The sequence below is a fragment of the Polypterus senegalus genome, chromosome 6 (genome assembly GCF_016835505.1).
Source record: "Polypterus senegalus isolate Bchr_013 chromosome 6, ASM1683550v1, whole genome shotgun sequence".
Lineage (NCBI taxonomy): Eukaryota > Metazoa > Chordata > Cladistia > Polypteriformes > Polypteridae > Polypterus > Polypterus senegalus.
Window position 1 is genome coordinate 187785584 of NC_053159.1, and position 19251 is coordinate 187804834.

General features: G+C 42.0%; 1 protein-coding gene across 1 annotated transcript in view; it reads left to right on the forward strand.

Moving 5' to 3' along the window:
* The window catches only part of nckap1 (NCK-associated protein 1), a 274250-nt gene that overhangs the window by 184780 nt on the left and 70219 nt on the right, over window positions 1-19251 (forward strand). The window contains 3 exon segments of the mRNA XM_039757729.1: window positions 8259-8378; window positions 14290-14343; window positions 14345-14430. Of these exon segments, the coding sequence (XP_039613663.1) occupies window positions 8259-8378; window positions 14290-14343; window positions 14345-14430 (260 nt within the window).

Genomic DNA, 19251 nt, shown 5'->3' on the forward strand with positions numbered 1-19251 from the left:
CGGCATTTCTTAGAAGTGCGTTCGTATCCACTAGGCAAACAGCTTCTGTGCAAACAGCAACTCTGCTCACAGCCCCTCCGTCAGGCGCAAAGAATGTCAGAGAGGGTGAGAGAGAGGCAGAGACAAGCATACAATCGAGCACCGCACGGGAAGCCTATCTTATAGCATTGAGGAGTTTTATTTAATACATAATACATGCTCTGATTGGGTAGCTTCTAAGCCATCCGCCAATAGCGTCCCTTGTATGAAATCAACTGAGCAAACAAACTGAGGAAGCAAGTACCATAAATTAAAGACCCATTGTCCGCAGAAATCCGCGAACCAGTGAAAAATCCGTGATATATATTTAGATATGCTTACATTTAAAATCCGCGATAGAGTGAAGCCACGAAAGTCGAAGCGCGATATAGCGAGGGATTACTGTAACCCTAACCCAATAGTGCAGTACTTATTATTCTTTCCATATGTATATGTATTGTGGAACGAGCCCTGGACACGAACAGGCAGACATCGTATTAAGCACCACCACACATTTATTTACAAGTCTTAATATTTACAAGTGCCACACAACCCCAAAGTCCCCAAACGTCCAGGCCTTTCTCACACTATGCCTTTTTCTCTCCAGCCCACCTCTTTGCCTCCTCCAAGACCTCGTCTCTCGACCTCCCGACTCCAGCCATCGAATGGAGTAAGGCGGCCCCTTTTATAATCACCCGGATGTGCTCCAGGTGCCTCCCGACAATCTTCCGCCGGCACTCCCCAGTGTGGTGGAAGTGCCGGCTGTGCACCCGGAAGCACTCCGGGTGTCCCCGATCCGGTTTGGTGGAAATGCTAAGGTCCAGGGCTCCATAGGCATTGGGGCGCCCTCTGGCGGTGACCATGAGCCTCTACAGGGCTGAGCTTCAAAGCTCTGTACCCGTGGTCCCCATAGCCACCAGAGCGGTCACCCCTACGTGGTCTGGGGGAGGCGTAAGCCCTCCTCTGGGGCGTCCCGGCCGGGTTGCCCCCCCAGCCACCTGTGACAGTATATAGCATCGCAGAACTTTTTTCCAACTTTTTGCACCATTTGTTTATTTACTTCTACATATATGTCTGCACTGAAGGAGCTGCTTTTAATCTCATTGTACATGTGTATAGTGACAATTAAAAGGCATTCCATCAATCAGACACTTATGGTAAGAATGAGAAGTGTCTGATGGTTTTCCTTCCAAGAGGTTCTCCCATCACATCATCCTATTTTAAGTTGATGTCCCTGATTAAGGCCCTTCTTATTCGGTTATTCAGTCTGCAAGGCGTTTTTCAGTTCAGTAGCCTTTCTTGACACACTTCTGCTGAATTAATTTGTTGGCTTAAAGTTCACAGTGTTGGTGTGTCAGAGAGAGGATGTGCCGCAAAGTTAAGGTTAGTAAACCTGATTCCACAGCAAATGGCCAGAACACTTTGATCAGGGGTCCTCAATCGCAGTCCTGAAGGGCCGCAGTGCTTAATTAGAAAGCAATTCTTGCCAATAATTTAATTTCATGGCCTGTTTGTGCTTTAACTCAGCTATGTCAGGTCATTCTTACGAGGGCATTCCCAAAAGCAAGGTCTCCTATTTTTTTAGAAATACAAACAACCGTTTATTTTCTATAATATTTACATCATTTTAAAGGTTGAAGAATTATTTATTGTTTTACATAATCGCCATTTCGGTCGATGCCTTTTTGTAGACACTGTGGCAGTTTTAGAATGCCCATGTCATACCAGCTCGCCACCATGTCTTTCAGGAAGCGTTGAACCTCATCTTTCACCTCTTCGTCGGAGCAGAATCGCCTTCCAGCCAAATGTTCTTTCAACTTAGGGAACAGGTTGTAGTCACTGGGCGCCAAGTCCGGACTTCAATTTTTCAGGAGAGCGACGTCTTGCGCACACCTTCCAATATTGCAACTTTTCCATTAAAATCCTGTGGATGGTGCTTCGGGAATCCTCAGGAACCAAAACGCAGAGAAGCATCCAGAGTGATCCGCCGATCTTCACGCATGTTTTCCTCAACCTTCATGACTGTCTCGTCGGAAATTGACAGTCTCCCGCTCCTTTTTTCGTCGTGAATTTCAGTACAATCGGCTGTAAATTCTCTACACCACTTGCGAACGTTTTTAACATCCATGCATGACTGTCCATACACTTCCGCCAATTGGCGATGAATTTCAACCAGTTTAACGCCTTTTGCGTTCAAAAATCAAATAACTGCGCGAACTTTGCACTTGCCGGTAGCGTTCAAGGGCTACCAAGCCAAGGTTGAGCATCCCAGCGAAGCCGCGCATGCTTGTTTGGGAGTGGAGGAAGCACCAATCACAACAGTGTGGCCAACAGCCGTACGAACAGTTTCTCTACGTCCCCACCGCTTTGGAGACCTTTCTTTTGTGATTGCCCTTGTATATCCTCGATTTTCTTCCCCTTTTTAAGGATCTCATCCAAATGATTTGAACGCTAAAATGGAGGAGTAATTCTCAGTCCTTCATGTTTTACTCTTCACTTTCCTTCCAGGTATTTAATTAAACCCAATAGTACATGATAAATACACACAGGGTGTAAATGGTAACAAGCTAAATAAAGAAATGCTGGTCTCATTTGTCATTTGCATGTTATTGCTAATTAGGAGCCATTAAAAACCCAGAATACAGCTGTTTAAGACTAACATAAGCAATAAGGGTTCAAAATCTTTATGAGCGAGACTACTAAAGTGAAGCAGAAGCGTTACTTGGGCAATAAAGGGCTTCTTATTAAGCAACTGGGTTGGAGCAAAAACCTGCGGCCCTCCAGCACCATGATTGAGGACCCCTGACTTAGATGAACAAGAAATTTCATTCTTTGATCTTTAATTAATTTGCAAACTTTTCTAAGAACATGTCTTCACTTTGCAAGGCTCTAGAGTGCGACCTAATTTCTCAATGGTGCGACTAAAAAAAATCAAAGGTTGCACCGGTGCGACCAGCCGTTCGAGGGGGAAAAAAAACGAAACTCCGTGACTCTTAAAGTCTCCCTGTTGTTCAACAACAGACACACATCAGGCCCATATCGTGGTCTAAACCAATCAGAGATAGTGAACGGCGGATCCCGCCCCCACTCTGATTGGCCGTGGTCCAGATATTCCTGTATGTGTGTGTACGTTTGAAAATGCATGTGATGCAGTCAGACAGAGAGAGGTGAGTAGCCCATCAGGTAAACAGTGGATGTACCCGCGGATTATGAGAGAAGATGAAAAGAACGATTGACAGCTTTTTCGTTAAGAATGTTAAGTTAGGGCCTGATCCGTCCGAAAATCATAACCAATGCTCTGACACGGAGCCATCAACCTCCCAAGTTATAGCAAGCCCTGGTCCAGATAATGAGCCACATACAATCGAGTCCGAGCCCACTGAAATTAAAAGGGGTAAAGTGTATACATTTCGAAAAGAGTGACTTGACCAGTTTCCTTGGCTAAGATACAGTAAAGCCGATAATATAATGCACTGTATTTACTGTAAAGAGTGTGGGAAGACCATGGCCGGCAGTAGTGCATTTGTGACTGGTTCTAATACATTTAGAATTGAAACGCTGAAAAAGCACAATGCATCTATAAAACACATTACATGCGCGATAAATGCACTGCTCAAGTGTCCCTCTCCCGCTGCCTTTCAGCGGCAGGCAGCAGCAAACAGATCATCAGACGAGGCCGAGATGATAATTAAGTTTAACGTTGCCTACAATATTGCAAAAGAAGAGCTTCCCTTCACTAAATTCAAGTCCGAAATAATTCTTATGAAGAAAAATGGCTTGAACGTAAACCCGACGTACAGCAATGATGACGCGTGCGCCCAATTTATAGGAGTCATCACAGATACATTGAAAAAAAAGACGTCTGTGCAAATTGCGAACAGTGTGTAAATGGCATTCCTGATCGACGGAGACACAGATATCGCCACAAAGGAATGCGTCATTGTGTACAGTCGTATCTTGCGGAGAGGAAGACCGGTGAATATACTTATTGGACACATTGAGGTCGAGCATGCTCATGCCCAAGTCTGGAAGATTTTGATGCTAGAGAGAGTGTGGCCAGCTGGTTTAGTCAAGGCCAAAGATCAAGAAGGCCAAACTACAGGAGTTGGCCATCCGAGGGGCATGTGACTGCAATGGAGGATAGTCCATAAGACATTGAGCCATGAGATGTTCAGTCTGAAGCCCTTAAAACACTTAATTTAGATTTTCTTTTCAGTTAATTTATCTTGAGATTTTTTAAGTTTAAATTTTAGCTCAGTAAAGCACTTTAAGCACCAACACTTTTTCAGTAAGTTACCTTTCTTGTAGAATTGTGCTTGCCTTCAAATAAAGAACTTTATATTGACCAGATTGTTAGTTAATCATTTACAAACTGCAAAACTGTGGTGTTAAATGTGATGCGGTTGAAAATTTGGGTGCACCTAACTTTTGTGCTGGTGCACCTAAGAAAAAAAGTTAGGCGCACCAGTGCAACCAGTGCAAAAAGTTAGTCTAGAGCCCTGCTTTGTCATTATGGGTTAAAAATGTTTAACGCATCCATTTCAAATTAAATCAACGACGCAATAAAATGTGCGGAAAGTGTAGGGGTCTGATTTTCGCTGTGGATTTTTCCAATAATGCCTCTTGTGATTTTGTTAACACTAGGGTTACATGTGCACTGCTCTAAGCTACATTTTCAAATCCACTTAATCCAATTCACGGCCGCGAGTTAGCGTCAAGGGAGAGACTCGCTCCATTTTTTGGGGGGGATTTACGGGTGGGCTTGTTAATGCAGGGCTATTCAAAAGGAGAGCGTCTGCGGTGAAACACAAACCAACTCAGTGGGAAGGAAGTGGATGCTGGGACTGAAATTTTGTTTCCCCCACCCCATACTTGCATTTGGGCTGGTCATAGGGCAAGACTGCTTACATTAGGCAGTGGAAAATTTTTACTGAGGTTAGAAAAGGGGAAAAAAATGTTTATTTAAGGCTGAGAAAACAAGATTGTGTAAATGATTGGTAAATTGCACACAGGAGCTGCAGACATGGAGCTCAATTGATTCTAAAGGTCACTTGAAACGCTTGTTCATTCTGCTGTCTGGCTGCACTTAAGGCTCAAGAAATAATGCCGTGTCTTTCACAAACTACCCTGGAATTAAATTAGCCCCCACCCCACCCGACCTGTAAATGAAATGCTCCTTTACTAAAGTTTATCCTTTGTGTCAATAAACTGACTCATAGTTGTTGTATCCCTCCTTGTACCCCAGTGGGTGTTTGACTTCATTTCTCTTGTCTCAGTGGTCTGCTACCCTCAAATCTATAAGCGTGAAGGCACTTTCATAAATAAGATTTATTGAGCTCTACAAGTCTTCAGTTTTCCTTCTTCAAATACTAAAACTCGCTGTCTCAGTATGTCCCTGAAATGAGTCCACTTGACACAACTTTAAACAGCTGCAGGCTGTATTTGTGTTGGACAAGCGCGAAGAGTTTCCAGGAAAATTTCCGTGTAAGGCAAAGAGAGAGAGAGAGAAAAAATTTTTTTCTTTGAAAACAATTTATGGTTTTAAGAATAAATAAGTGGTCCGCTTCAAAGGTCACGTTTAGCGCTGGGCGAAGCAGAATTATAGCACGCGGTTATCTGTTCCTTTCCGAGAGAGATTTTTAGCAACTCACTTTGATTCTGAATGTTTTGTGTTATGTGGGGTAACAGCACCTTAGTCAGTGGTTCATGGATTTATTTTAAATTAAAAAAGGTTCATATATTACACTTATGACCTCCTGTATAGTATGCTGACCTGCCGAGACGAGCTCTACAAGGCCTCAGTAGGTGTCCTGTGCTGTCTGGCAGCAGCTCCTCTAACTCCTGTACGTTGCAAGGTGGATCTGCTGCAGGTTGGTATTTTTGTTCCAACACATCCCACAGAACCTCAGGTTGGAAATAGACCTGGAGAGTCTGGTGGCCAAGGCAACACTTGGAACTCTTTCTTATGTTCCTCAAACCATTTCTCAACAATTCACTAAGTGTGGCAGGGTGCAGTATCCTGCTGACAGATGCCACCTCCTTGAGGGAATACTGCTGCCAAGGAAGTGATGTACACTATATTGCCAAAAGTATTGGGACGCCTGCCTTTACACACACATGAACTTTAATCCATGATTTCAAAGACAATTGTAGGTTTTTTTGTTTTTTTTTTCTTGGAGGGGTACCAACAAATGTGTTCACATCTGTATATATAAATATTACATTTCTGTCTATCTGTCTGTCTGTTCAAGCATCACACGAAAACAAGGTACGGAAACGGACAAAATATTCTGAGAGAATGTAGCAGAGAAGTTGAATAAAATCAGCATACTGGGTGTCTCGTATACTGTACAGAGTACAATACAATACAATACAATACAGTTTATTTTTGTATAGCCCAAAATCACACAGGAAGTGCCGCAATGGGCTTTAACAGGCCCTGCCTTTTGACAGCCCCCCAGCCTTGACTCTCTGAGAAGACAAGGAAAAACTCCCAATAAAAACCTTGTAGGGAAAAATGGAAGAAACCTCGGGAAAGGCAGTTCAAAGAGAGACCCCTTTCCAGGTAGGTTGGGCGTGCAGTGGGTGTCAAAAGTAGGGGGAATACAATACAATACAATACACAGAACAGAACACTTCCTTAAGACAGCATAATAATAAAAATTTTAGAAGTACGGTTTAACAGTAGATGATATGACATAATTAGGTTTGGATATTTTTAGAGTCCTGGAGACCTCATCCACCCCTGAATGTTTTGTTTAGGGAGAAATGTACTTTTAAGAAGTGCCATAAAAGAAGTCTACTTAATAAAAATTCATTTGAACAGCATGAGAGTAAATAACAGCTCTGTGAATGTATTTCTCCACCGATGTTTTAATGTGCATCATTTTTGTTTTGGAAATGAAAGATGTGGCTCTTTTCTGATTGTTTTTATTTGTTAGCAGTGACGAAAAGCTAACAAAAAGGAAAAAAGATATGCTTGGCATGCCTTTGATATTCAGTGTGTACCTTAACAAACTACCGTTCTACAGCTTGCTTAACCCCATTTTGGGTTTAGGGTCGACTAGTGCTGGGAGGTATACCGGTTCATACCGAAAACTGTTTTTTATTTTTGTTATGATATGAATTTTTCTTATACTGCAACACTGGTTTAAATGGCTCAGCTGGAAACTGTTTAAGGGGGGACTTTTTTCACTGCTACACCCCTAAACACGCATGCAACGGAACACATGCAGTAGTGGAGGTATTGAGCGGTGAAAATGGACAGAGAACATTCGAAAACTGAAGCTGTAGCAGACGATAAAGTTGAACATGATGACACAGAAGAACTTTTGCCGAATAAAGGAGTCGCGTCTGTTGTCTGGAGATTTTGGTTTTAAAATGTCAGATGTAGACCAAAGAACTATTTACTGCAAATGCGGTCGAGCTAAAGTTGTCACTGGAGGCGGAAACACGAGCAATTTGCTGCACCACCTTAGCCGCAAACGCGCTTTGGAGTACCATGAATGTATGGAACTAAGATTGGCACCCTCCACATCCTCAGGTAAAACTGAAAAAGCTAAAGGACACTCTAGTCAGACATTACTTACCGTACTGCCTACGACAAAAAAACCAAGTGGTGGATGGAGATAACCAACGCCATTACAATCCATATAGCTAACGTGTCAGTCGACCGAGATTGTTGACATCAACAAAGTGTAGTTGGTTTACAAAACATATTTACTATTTATACCTTTTCTAAGACATGTTCAGTGCAATAGAACTTTTGACAAGCACCTCTGAATGTTTTACTAAGTCTAAATGCCTCTTTGGATGGTTGAAAATATGTTGTCAAAATTCTAGTTTAAGTTGTTTGCAAAATTTGCTCAATATTTGTTTGACTGCAACTGTAATGCAATGTGATTCCTTCTCTTCATTAATGCCACCCCCTTGAAAACTTTACGGGGCCATGCAAACCTGTATTAATACTTGTGTACACATTAAAATGTTTTTTGTTCAATGTACAATTCTCATGAAAGTGGAATACAGTCTACTGCATGGGGGAAAAAATACCGTTGAATACCGTGAAACTGGTAAAATTTTGAAAAATACCGTGATATAGAATTTTGGTCATATCGCCCAGCCCGAGGGTCGACCCTACACCTGCAGTGTGGTGAGCAAAGCAGTAACCAAGCCTACGTGAGACTTTGAATCATCACCCTTTAATGTATACTTTTCTGATCGAAGTGTTTGTTTTATAGAGACATCATATTGGGGACCGAAGTTTGTCTTTGTGCAACATGTTTTTGGATGAAATGGCAAAACAAGCCCGGAACCTCATCACAGACATTTGTACAGAGCAGTGCACTCTGAGTGACCAGGTAAGGGATGGAAAATTGTAATCTGTATGAGTGTGTTTTATCTTGGTAGAGTAATATATATTGCTCTACGTTCCCCTATTGTATTTTTAATATGTAGCCTTAGAATGCCTAATCTCACAGACTTACCACTGTATATAAGGTATTATTCTATATAACTTCTCCCCACCTTCCCTTCTATATCTATAACCTCAGGCAATTAGATGTAGTAAAAAGACAAGCAGGAGTTAAGTTACACATAAAATAATGTATTACTGATAATATTCATAAATAATAACAAAATGCAAAGTACATTTGAATATTGGCAACCATACAACCTGATAAAATGGTGGTGTGTAATTCAGGTGGCACACAGACTTGCAGTTACTTAAAATGTCTCTAGTTAAGGCATCGTTGGTGCTCAGCTTTCAGCCACATGTCTGTTCAATATGGCTGCTGAGCTGTGCTCTTCATTATGTTGTCTTCATCATCACAGGTTAGCAAGAGAGATGCTTCTTCATCATATGTTGGTCAGAGAGAGAGAATGTGGTTGAGCAAGTACATTTATAGATGCTCTCTCCAATTCCTAGAACCAATAGGACATCAAAGGCCTCTGAGACAAGCCAATTCCAACCAGCCATATCTCAGACCAATGGGAGAAATAGTACATTTTAACACCTCAACCCCCCAAGACCTTATGTTAAGCTAACCTGGCTTTGTGTGGGAGATCAAACTGGTTTAAGACACACTCCCCCCCAAATCCTGTCATAAAATTACAAAAAGACAGTTGTAAAAAGGGGGTGGGGGGAAGGCAAAAATGAATGCCTCTAAATTACATTGGTTTGCCTAAATTATAAATAAAGGCATACAAAACATTTATCAAGTTATATGCAAAATCCCACATCACAACAGAGTGTTCCTGTCAAATATTTGTATTCATTTATTTCACTTATTTTCTTTACCATTCTTCTACTGTTGGTTCTGGGTAAAGTGCCCTTTTTCTGCTTTCTCATTTAGCCTCGGCCACTTTCATTGTCCACCGTTTGTGATCACAAACCTGCATGCTTGGACCAAAGTGAAAACAGATAAAAGGGGCCTTCAGTGGCAGATCACGTGTAGGGATACGACCGTTTTTTTATTGTGTTTAGTTCTTCACACTCTCAGCCTAGTGCTCTTTGAATGACAGGTAGTCGCATTCTTATCTTTCCTCTGAAGAGACACTACGACAGTGTTTCTCAACCTTTTTGGTGTCATGATCCACTTTTTCCTATGTAAGTGTCCTCCTACCCCTAGCAAATCATGCACAATTTTCAGAGCCTTATTCCGCAATCGTCAGAGCTTCCTCCTCAGAGAATTGAGCATGATCCTTTAATAGGGAGAAGCATTGAGTGAATATCATCAGAGTAAAAACCCACTCATGACCCACAGCCAATATAAACAATAGCAACTCGTAACTGACCGGTGGAAGCAGAGCTCGGGAGTTAGCACAAACAAAACCTTCGACTCCAATTCCTCTATTCCTTGTACCAACAACTCCAACTCATTTATTCGTAATTAGACTAATAAATTTACTATTTTGAAAGCACACAACATACAAGACACAAGACATTTCATCATCGCCAGCGTGAATCTTCAGGCGACTTTTTAGCACCCTAACCTGTTTGGATTTAAAGGCCGTAGCAGTGTTGTGGCTTTCAAACACTGAGCAACGTTTAAATATAAGACTACTACTAGAGATAGATAGATAGATAGATAGATAGATACTTTATTAATCCCAAGGGGAAATTCACATAATCCAGCAGCAGTATACTGATACAAAAAACAATATTAAATTAAATAGTAATAAAAATACATGTAAAAGCAGACAATAACTTTAAATAATGTTAGCATTTACTCCCCCGGGTGGAATTGAAGAGTCGCATAGTGTGGGGGAGGAACGATCTCCTCAGTCTGTCAGTGGAGCAGGACGGTGACAAAAGTCTGTCACTGAAGCTACTCCTCTGTCTGGAGATGACACTGTTCAGTGGATGCAGTGGATTCTTCATGATTGACAGGAGTTTGCTTAATGCCCGTCGCTCTGCCACAGATGTTAAACTGTCCAACTTTACTCCTACAATAGAGCCTGCCTTCTTAACAAGTTTGTCCAGGCGTGAGGCGTCTTTCATCTTTATGCTGCCACCCCAGCACACCACCGCGTAGAAGAGGACACTCGTCACAACTGTCTGGTAGAACATCTCCGCATCTTATTGCAGATGTTGAAGGACGCCAACCTTCTAAGAGAGTATAGTCGGCTATGGCCTTTCTTACATAGAGCATCAGTATTGGCAGTCCAGTCCAATTTGTCATCCAGCTGCACTTCCAGATATTTAAAGGTCTGCACTCTCTGCACAGTCACCTCTGATGATCACAGGGTCCATGAGGGGCCTGGGCCTCCTAAAATCCACCACCAGCTCCTTGGTCTTGCTGGTGTTAAGGTGTAAGTGGTTTGAGTCGCACCATTTAACAAAGTCTTTGATTAGCTTCCTATACTCCTCCTCCTGCCCACACCTGATGCAGCCCACAATAGCAGTGTCATCAGCGAACTTTTGCAAGTGGCAGGACTCCGAGTCATATTGGAAGTCTGATGTATATAGATTGAACAGGACGGAGAAAGTACAGTCCCTCTGGCGCTCCTGTGTTGCTGACCACAATGTCAGACCTGCAGTTCCCAAGACGCACATATTGAGGTCTGTCTGTAAGATAGTCCACGATCCATGTCACCAGGTGTGAGTCTACTCCCATCTCAGTCATCTTGTCTCTAAGGAGCAGAGGTTGGATTACTTTACTACTTTACTTTACTACTTCTTTCAGCTGCTCCCATTTAGGAGTCATCACAGAAGATCATCCGTCTACATCTCTACGTGTCTTTCACATCATTTTCTGCCACACCGACTGCCTTCATGTCCTCCCTCACCACATCCTTAAACCTCCTCTTTGGCCTTCCTCTTTTCCTCTTGCCTGGCAGTTCCACCCTCAATGTTCTTTTCTCGATGTGCTCCTCTTCTCTCCTCTGCACATGTCCAAACTGTCTCAATGTAGCCTCTCTCACTTGGTCACCAAGCTGTCATACCTGTGTTGTCCCTCTAATGTACTTATTCCTAATACCGTCTACCCTCCTGACTCCAAGCGAAAATCTTAGCATCTTCAACTCCATCACTTCCAGCTCAGCCTCCTGACTTTTCGTGAGTGCCGCCGTCTCCAAACCATACGACACAGCTGGTCTCACTACCATCTTATATACCTTCCCTTTCACTCATGCAGGTAATCTTCTATCACAAATCACTCCTGCCACTCTTCTCCACCTAGTCCACCATTCCTGCACTCTCTTCTTCACCTCTCTGCCGCACTCTCCATTGCTTTGGACTGTTGAACCCAAGTGTTTCAATATGTCTGCCTTACCACCTCTTCTCCATGCCATTGCACCCTTCCACCATCTACCCTCTCATTCACACACATGGACTACGTCTTACTCCTACTGACTGTCATTCCCCTTCTCTAACTTACACACTTTTATCAACCATCTATGAGAAAAAATAGTTTAATCAACTCAGTAAGTGTGAATCTGGAATTTTTACATTTTACAGTGCCCTCCATAATGTTTGGGACAGAGGCCCATTTTTCCTTGATTTCTCCCTCTGCTCCATGGTTTAAAATTACACATCAAATGATTCCGACATTGTGATTAAAGTTCACGTCACAGACTTTACTTTAATAGGATTTGCTTACATTTCGATCACACCATGTCGGAATGGCAAAGGGTCTCTCTAGTTGTGTCATTGGGAAATTCTTTGTTTTTATTTATAACAAGTTTACAAAATTTTCAAAAATCTTTGTAATTCTGAGTGTTGCTTGGCGGAAGAAAACACGAATTTGAGTGATTATAATTTTGTAACTAAGGTTCTGCTTTCATAATACTGTTAATAAATTTTGTTTTAATACTTTAAAATGTTCACTTTTGGTGTCTGTCTTTAAATATTTGTAGACAGTATTAATTCAGGTATCAAGAACATGAGTTTTTTTTTTCCTTTTTTAATAATATAACATTATATACGAGGTGAGACACAAAAATAACCGAATTGGTAAAAAAAAAAAAAAAAAAATTATTGATGAATTGCAGCATTCTAAATATTGTCACCTTATATATATATATATATATATATATATATATATATATATATATATATAGATAGATAGATACTTTATTAATCCCAAGGGGAAATTCCCATACTCCAGCAGCAGCATACTGATAAGAACAATATTAAATTAAAGAGTGATAACAATGCAGGTTTAACAGACAATAACTTTGTATAAAATTAACGTTTACCCCCCCGGGTGGAATTGAAGAGTCGCATAGTGTGGGGTCTCCTCAGTCTGTCAGTGGAGCAGGATGGTGACAGCAGTCTGTCGCTGAAGCTGCTCCTCTGTCTGGAGATGATCCTGTTCAGTGGATGCAGTGGATTCTCCATGACTGGCAGGAGTCTGCTCAGCGCCCGCCGCTCTGCCACGGATGTCAAACTGTTCAGCTCTGTGCCTACAATAGAGCCTGCCTTCCTCACCAGTTTGTCCGGGCGTGAGGTGTCCCTCTTCTTTATACTGCCTCCCCAGCACACCACCGCATAGAAGAGGGTGCTCACCACAACCATCTGATAGAACATCTGCAGCATCTTATTGCAGATGTTGAAGGACGCCAGCCTTCTAATGAAGTATAGTCGGCTCTGTCCTCTCTTACACAGAGCATCAGTATTGGCAGTCCAGTCCAGTTTGTCATCCAGCTGCACTCCCAGGTATTTATAGGTCTACACCCTCTGCACAGTCACCTCTGATGATCTTGGGGTCCATGTGGGGCCTGGGCCTCCTAAAATCCACCACCAGTTCCTTGGTTTTGCTGGTGTTCAGGTGTAGGTGGTTTGAGCCGCACCATTTAACAAAGTCCTTGATTAAGTTCTTGTACTTCTCCTCCTGCCCACTCCTGATGCAGCCCACCATAGCAGTGTCGTCAGTGAACTTTTGCACGTGGCAGGACTCCGAGTTGTATTGGAAGTCTGATGTATGTTTGCTGAACAGGACCGGAGGAAGTAATAATAATAATAATAATAATTCATTACATTTATATAGCGCTTTTCTCAGTACTCAAAGCGCTATCCACACAGGGAGGAACCAGGAAGTACAGTCCTCTGTGCTGCTGACCACAATGTCAGACCTGCAGTTCCTGAGACGCACATACTGAGGTCTGTCCATGGCACCAGGTGTGACTCTACTCCCATCTTTGTCAGCTTCTCCCTAAGGAGCAGAGGTTGGATGGTGTTGAAGGTGCATATACTCCCCCTCACGATCTCTACACCGCTCTATACGTATCTTCCATTGATCGAAATGGTGCTTGAAGTCTTCTTGCTTGAGGCTCTTCAGCAGGCTTGCTGTTTTTGTCTTCACTTCATCCAATGAAGAAAAATGTGTTCCCATCAGGTCACTTTTGATTTTCGGGAAAAAATTTAAATCACAGGGAGCTAAATCGGGTGAATAAAGAGGATGATCAAGGACAGGAATGGTTTTGTTAGTCAAAAACTGCTTTACGGCCACTCGTGTAGCAATTGTTGTGCAAATACTGACTGAGCTATTCACAGGAATATACCTAGTCGGTCGACAGTTTGAGAGGGTGTGTAGGAGAACATAGTTCTGTGATTCTTGTCCGGCCGACCTCCAGTCTGTTTTCCAGGAAAGCCCCAAGCCCAGTCCGATTATTTTTGTGTCTCACCTCGTATACCTTCAGAAAGAAATTCAGATCACCACTGCGGTATGCGCATGTTACAAATGCCTGTGCTCTTTCTGCTAAGCTGTAACTTTACTATAGAAATGTAATGACAACAATGTGGAAATTTCCTTTTCAACTTTTGTACAGTTACTTCCAAAACATTGTGCCAAAACAATCAGTCAAGCCGTGAATAAGAAATCCAAAAAAGCAGACCGGGAAGAAAGGAGAACCTGAGCGAGAAAAGCCTGGAGTGGAGAGTATGAGGAAAAACCGACTACTAGTCACCAAGTGAGTGTTCTACTCTGTCAGCAGTAAAATTATATGTGATCAATCTTTGGAGGGGAGTTTAAGAAATGTTTGTGCAAACTGTGCTGAGTTTAATTTTACTGGTGATCAGTTCAGAGCTGAATTGTTTTCTGAGTCCAATTCCAGCAGTTCAGTCTCAAGTGCCTTAATAAGCAGGAATACCGCTTCACCTTGTGGTCGAGTAAGGTATAACACGAGTCCAGAAAATGTTGGGTTGGGTCGTCCCTTTTAATGATGCCATCAAAGCAAATTTACAGTGGCATGATGGCACTAAATAATAACAAGAAGTTACAAACGGCAGTTGCTTTCTTAATAACAGGATAGTTGGGTTGAGCGATCAGTCCTTTTGGGGTAGAGTTCCATCCTTTGGGCAGCCCGATTCCTAAATGAGATTCCACCTTCTGGGAGCTCCTCGACCTTATAGTCTCCTGATAGGAATGGGCAGAGTCAGCTAGACCCTCAGTGGGAGGCTTCTCTGAACTGTGGATACATTTAGCGACAGCGCCACCTTGGGTACCGGAGTTTTATTTCTTACATCAGATGTTCCAGAAAGAGGAGACCCTTAGATGTTCATGCATGATAGCCCATGTCATCTGTCATTTTGTTTTAGTGGTAAACACAATAAAGTGTTTAAAATTATGAACGGAATTAGTCCAGTGGATCGAGACTGTGACTTTAAAATGAGCTCAACAAGAACACGGGGACACAGTTGGAACCTTGTTTAGGATAAATTCTCACAAACATCAGGAAGTTTTCTTCACACAGACAACCATGGACACTTGGCATAAGTGACCAAGTAGTTTTGTAGTCAGACGGGACTTTAGGGACCTTCAAGACTCGACTTAATGGTTTTTTTTTTTTTAGAAGTATTACTTGTATAGGACTGGCAATATTTATTAGGCTGAATTGCCTGTTCACAATAAACTTTTTTTATTGAATTTATTAAAAGCATATAGCATTTCATACAATTAAGTAAAATTTAACAAAACTAAAATCAAATCAATGAGAAAGAGAGGAAAGCCAACAACCAGATAAAAACCGTTAAGAGCAGTAAAGAGAGAAAGGAGTCTTTTCCCTCAATATAAATGCTTATTCTATTTGAATATCTGGTGCAAGGAAATTACGTCATAAAAATTTGTAGCAACAGATTATACATTGGCATTCAACCGCATCAATTGATGAGTGGTAAATATGAACAATACGTTGTTGCAGGTGCTGCGTGAGCTCTCTATTGTTCAGCCTTACGACAATAGTGTAGGTGTCGATGTAAGCTTGAAAGAATTGGCAGCTGTATTCATGAAAATATAAACTGCAAAATATACATTTGAAGTAAACGACGCGTCACACTGCGTCAAAAGAACTGCCGTTAAGAGAGCAGATAACAAAGAGCCACAGGAGATGCAAATTTTTCAGGGCTTAAAACACCCGAATACAAATATCCGAGTAAAGACACCAGTAGATGCACAGATGAGGCTGCACAACACCCACCTTCTGACTGCACGTCTAAACGAATAGCTACAAAGAAATTAAACATTACTGACTAATTGGAAATGCAAACATGCCTTGACAAAATAGCCACTGCGTTTTAACACACTGTATATCCACGGACCACAATGCTTATTGAAAAGTTGATTTGCTGTTATTACATCATATAGTGATGCAGTAGTTAAAATGACAGAAAGATATCATAGCAGACTGGGGCACATCTCAAGTGTGTGGAGCCTGGTAACTGCGGTGGTGTGTGTGTGTGTGACTTTGTCCACTCTGGCTACACTCATTAAAATGTACAAATTAATTATTAAGCTTCAGTTGCCTTGTGCCACTGAGCTCTTAAACTCATAACAGCACGTTTAGCTTGTTATTTTCACTTAGCGTCAAATCTTTTATTCAGTATCTTTTGTTGTCTCCTTGAAACCTCTGCGGCGCTTTAAAACGCACGGACTGGAGGAATTGGGAGGTTCAGGTGTTTTAGGAAGAAGCACTGTGGGTGCAGCATTTACAACGTAGGATTTTGCCACCATTCACTACACACTTTTTAACGCCTTCTCCCCAGATATGTATTCTCGCTTGTATTCTCATATTCTGGCCCTGTAAGACTACCCAAGGACATGCAGGTTAGGTTAACTGTCAGCGTTAAGTTGGCTACATTTGAATTACTGTAGGGATATTTACAGTACAGTCATATGAAAAAGGTTGGGAACCCCTCTTAAATCTTTGTATTTTTGTTTATCATTGGCTGATCTTTCAAAGTAGCAACTTCCTTTTAATATCTGACATGCCTTATGGACACAGTAGGATTTCAACAGTGACATTAAGTTTTTTGGATTAACAGAAAATATGCAATATGCATCATAACAAAATTAGGCTGGTGCATAAATGTGGGCACCCCAACAGAGATATGACATCAATACTTAGTTGAGCCTCCTTTTGCTAATCTAACAGCCTCTCGACGCTGTCCTCCTATAGTCTGTGAGGAGTGTCTGGATTCTGGATGGAGGTATTTCTGACCATTCTTCATACAAAATCTCTCCAGTTCAGTTCAATTTGATGGACAGCCTGCTTCAAATCATCCCATAGATTATCAATGATATTCAAGTCAGGGGACTGTGACGGCCATTCCAGAACATTGTACTTCTCCCTCTGCATGAATGCCTTTGTAGATTTCCAACTGTGTTTTGGGTCATCGTCTTGTTGGAATATCCAACCCCTGTGTAACTTCAACTTTGTGACTGATGCTTGAACATTATCCTGAAGAATTTGTTGATATTGGGTTGAATTCATCTGACCCTCGACTTTAACAAGGGCCCCAGTCCCTGAACTAGCCACACAGCCCCACAGCATGATGGACCCTCCACCACATTTGACAGGAGGTAGCCGGTGTTTTTCTTCGAATGCGGTGTTCTTCTTCTGCCATGCAAAGTGCTTTTTGTTCTGACCAGATAACTCCATTTTTATCTCATCAGTCCAGAGCACTTTGTGCCAAAATGAATCTGACTTGTCTAAATGAGCATTGGCATACAACAAGCGACTCTGTTTGTGGCGTGAGTGCAGAAAGGGCTTCTTTCTCATCACCCTGCCATACAGATGTTCTGAATTGTAGAACGATGTCCAGATACACCATCTGCAGCGAGATGTTCTTGCAGGTCTTTGGAGGTGGTCTGTGGTTGTCTGTCACCATTCTCACAATCCTGCCTCTCCATATGCCATTCCTGTATTTTTCTTGGCCTGCCAGACCTGCTGTGTTGGTTTAACAGCAACTGTGCCTGTGGCCTTCCAGTTCCTGATTCCATTCCTTACAGTTGAAACTGACAGTTTAAACCTCTGAGATGGCTTTTTGTTGCCTTCCCCTAAACCAGGAGACTCAACAATCTTTGTTTTCAGATCTTTGGAGAGTTGCTTTGAGGATCCCATGCTGTCTGTCACTCTTCAGAGGAGAGTCAAAGGGAAGGAAGCACAACTTGCGATTGACCACCTTAAATACCTTTGACCACTCATGATTGGACACTCCTGTCTATGAAGTTCAAGGCTTGACGAGCTCATTCAACCAAGTAATCAGCATTGAGCAGTGACAGGCATTCAAATCAGCACAATGACAAGGGGACCCACATTTGTTCACAGCCAGCTTTTCACATTTGATTTAATTTCATATGACTAAATACTGCGTCACTAAAAATCTTTGTTCAGAAAACACCGCAGTGCTCAGATGGTCCTAGGAAATGAAAGACAGACCACTGTTATCTTTGTGTTGAAAGGGGAGTCAATTATTATGCAGGCTGAGAGGGGTTCCCATACTTTTTCATATGACTGTATGTCTGATTTTGCTCTGCTGTGAACTTCCACCCCATCCAGTTTTACTTTTCACTTTGAACTTTATGCCCAAAACAACTACAAAAAAACACTTTATAACCAGCAGATCATGAGCAAGCACGGCTGTAAGACTCGGACAAAAATCAAGGCAAAAAAACCCTGTCATAAAACTGTGACCAGATCGGCCTCTGGCTAAATGGAGAGCTCTGTTTGACTGAGCAGTAGGTTTGGTGGCTATGATCCCAGTGACCCGTGTTTGAGCCCCACGGCTGTCAATGTCTCCAGTAGGAGGTAAAGTGGCTACAAGAGGGGCTTCACTCCAAGCGAATTCCTCAGCAGAGAAACACCAGCTCTGATCAAAAACTGGAGAAGTGGGTTTGAAAGGAATTGATAATCACACATTTTCTGGGCTTCTTCTGTAAAATGTATTCAAGTTATCCTTCTAATTTTTAAATTTAAATTCTTCTCGGGTCTGTGTTTTGTGGTACAAAATAACATAATCTTCCTGAAAACATTAAGGGTTATGTGGGACAGGAAATACTCCTGGGTGGATTAGATGACCAACCCAGACTCTTACACTCACTCGGGGTCATTTAAGAATCGCTAAGTGCCTTGACCTGAGTGTCTTTGAGAGGAAAACTGGACTTCCTAAAGAAAAAAATCCCATTTAGCCAGAGGTAAACCCTGCACGGTCCACATGCACAACAACTGGGTACAGGATTTTAACCCAGGATACTCAACCCATGACATGGAATTCACAGGGAGTGTTGTTATTTATATAGGTCGATTCCCTATCCTGGGTGACTTGGAAGATTAAGATACATAATAATTATTATGCATACAATTTTTACTGTTGATATACTGCCTTTAAGAAGCATGTGTTGACATTGGGAGTTAAACCTGCAGCCTTTTGGTTAAAAAATCAAATTCTGTAACTCCCCTTGGCAATATAAAAGTGATGAAAATGAAGACGTGGAGTAACAGAAATGACCTGTA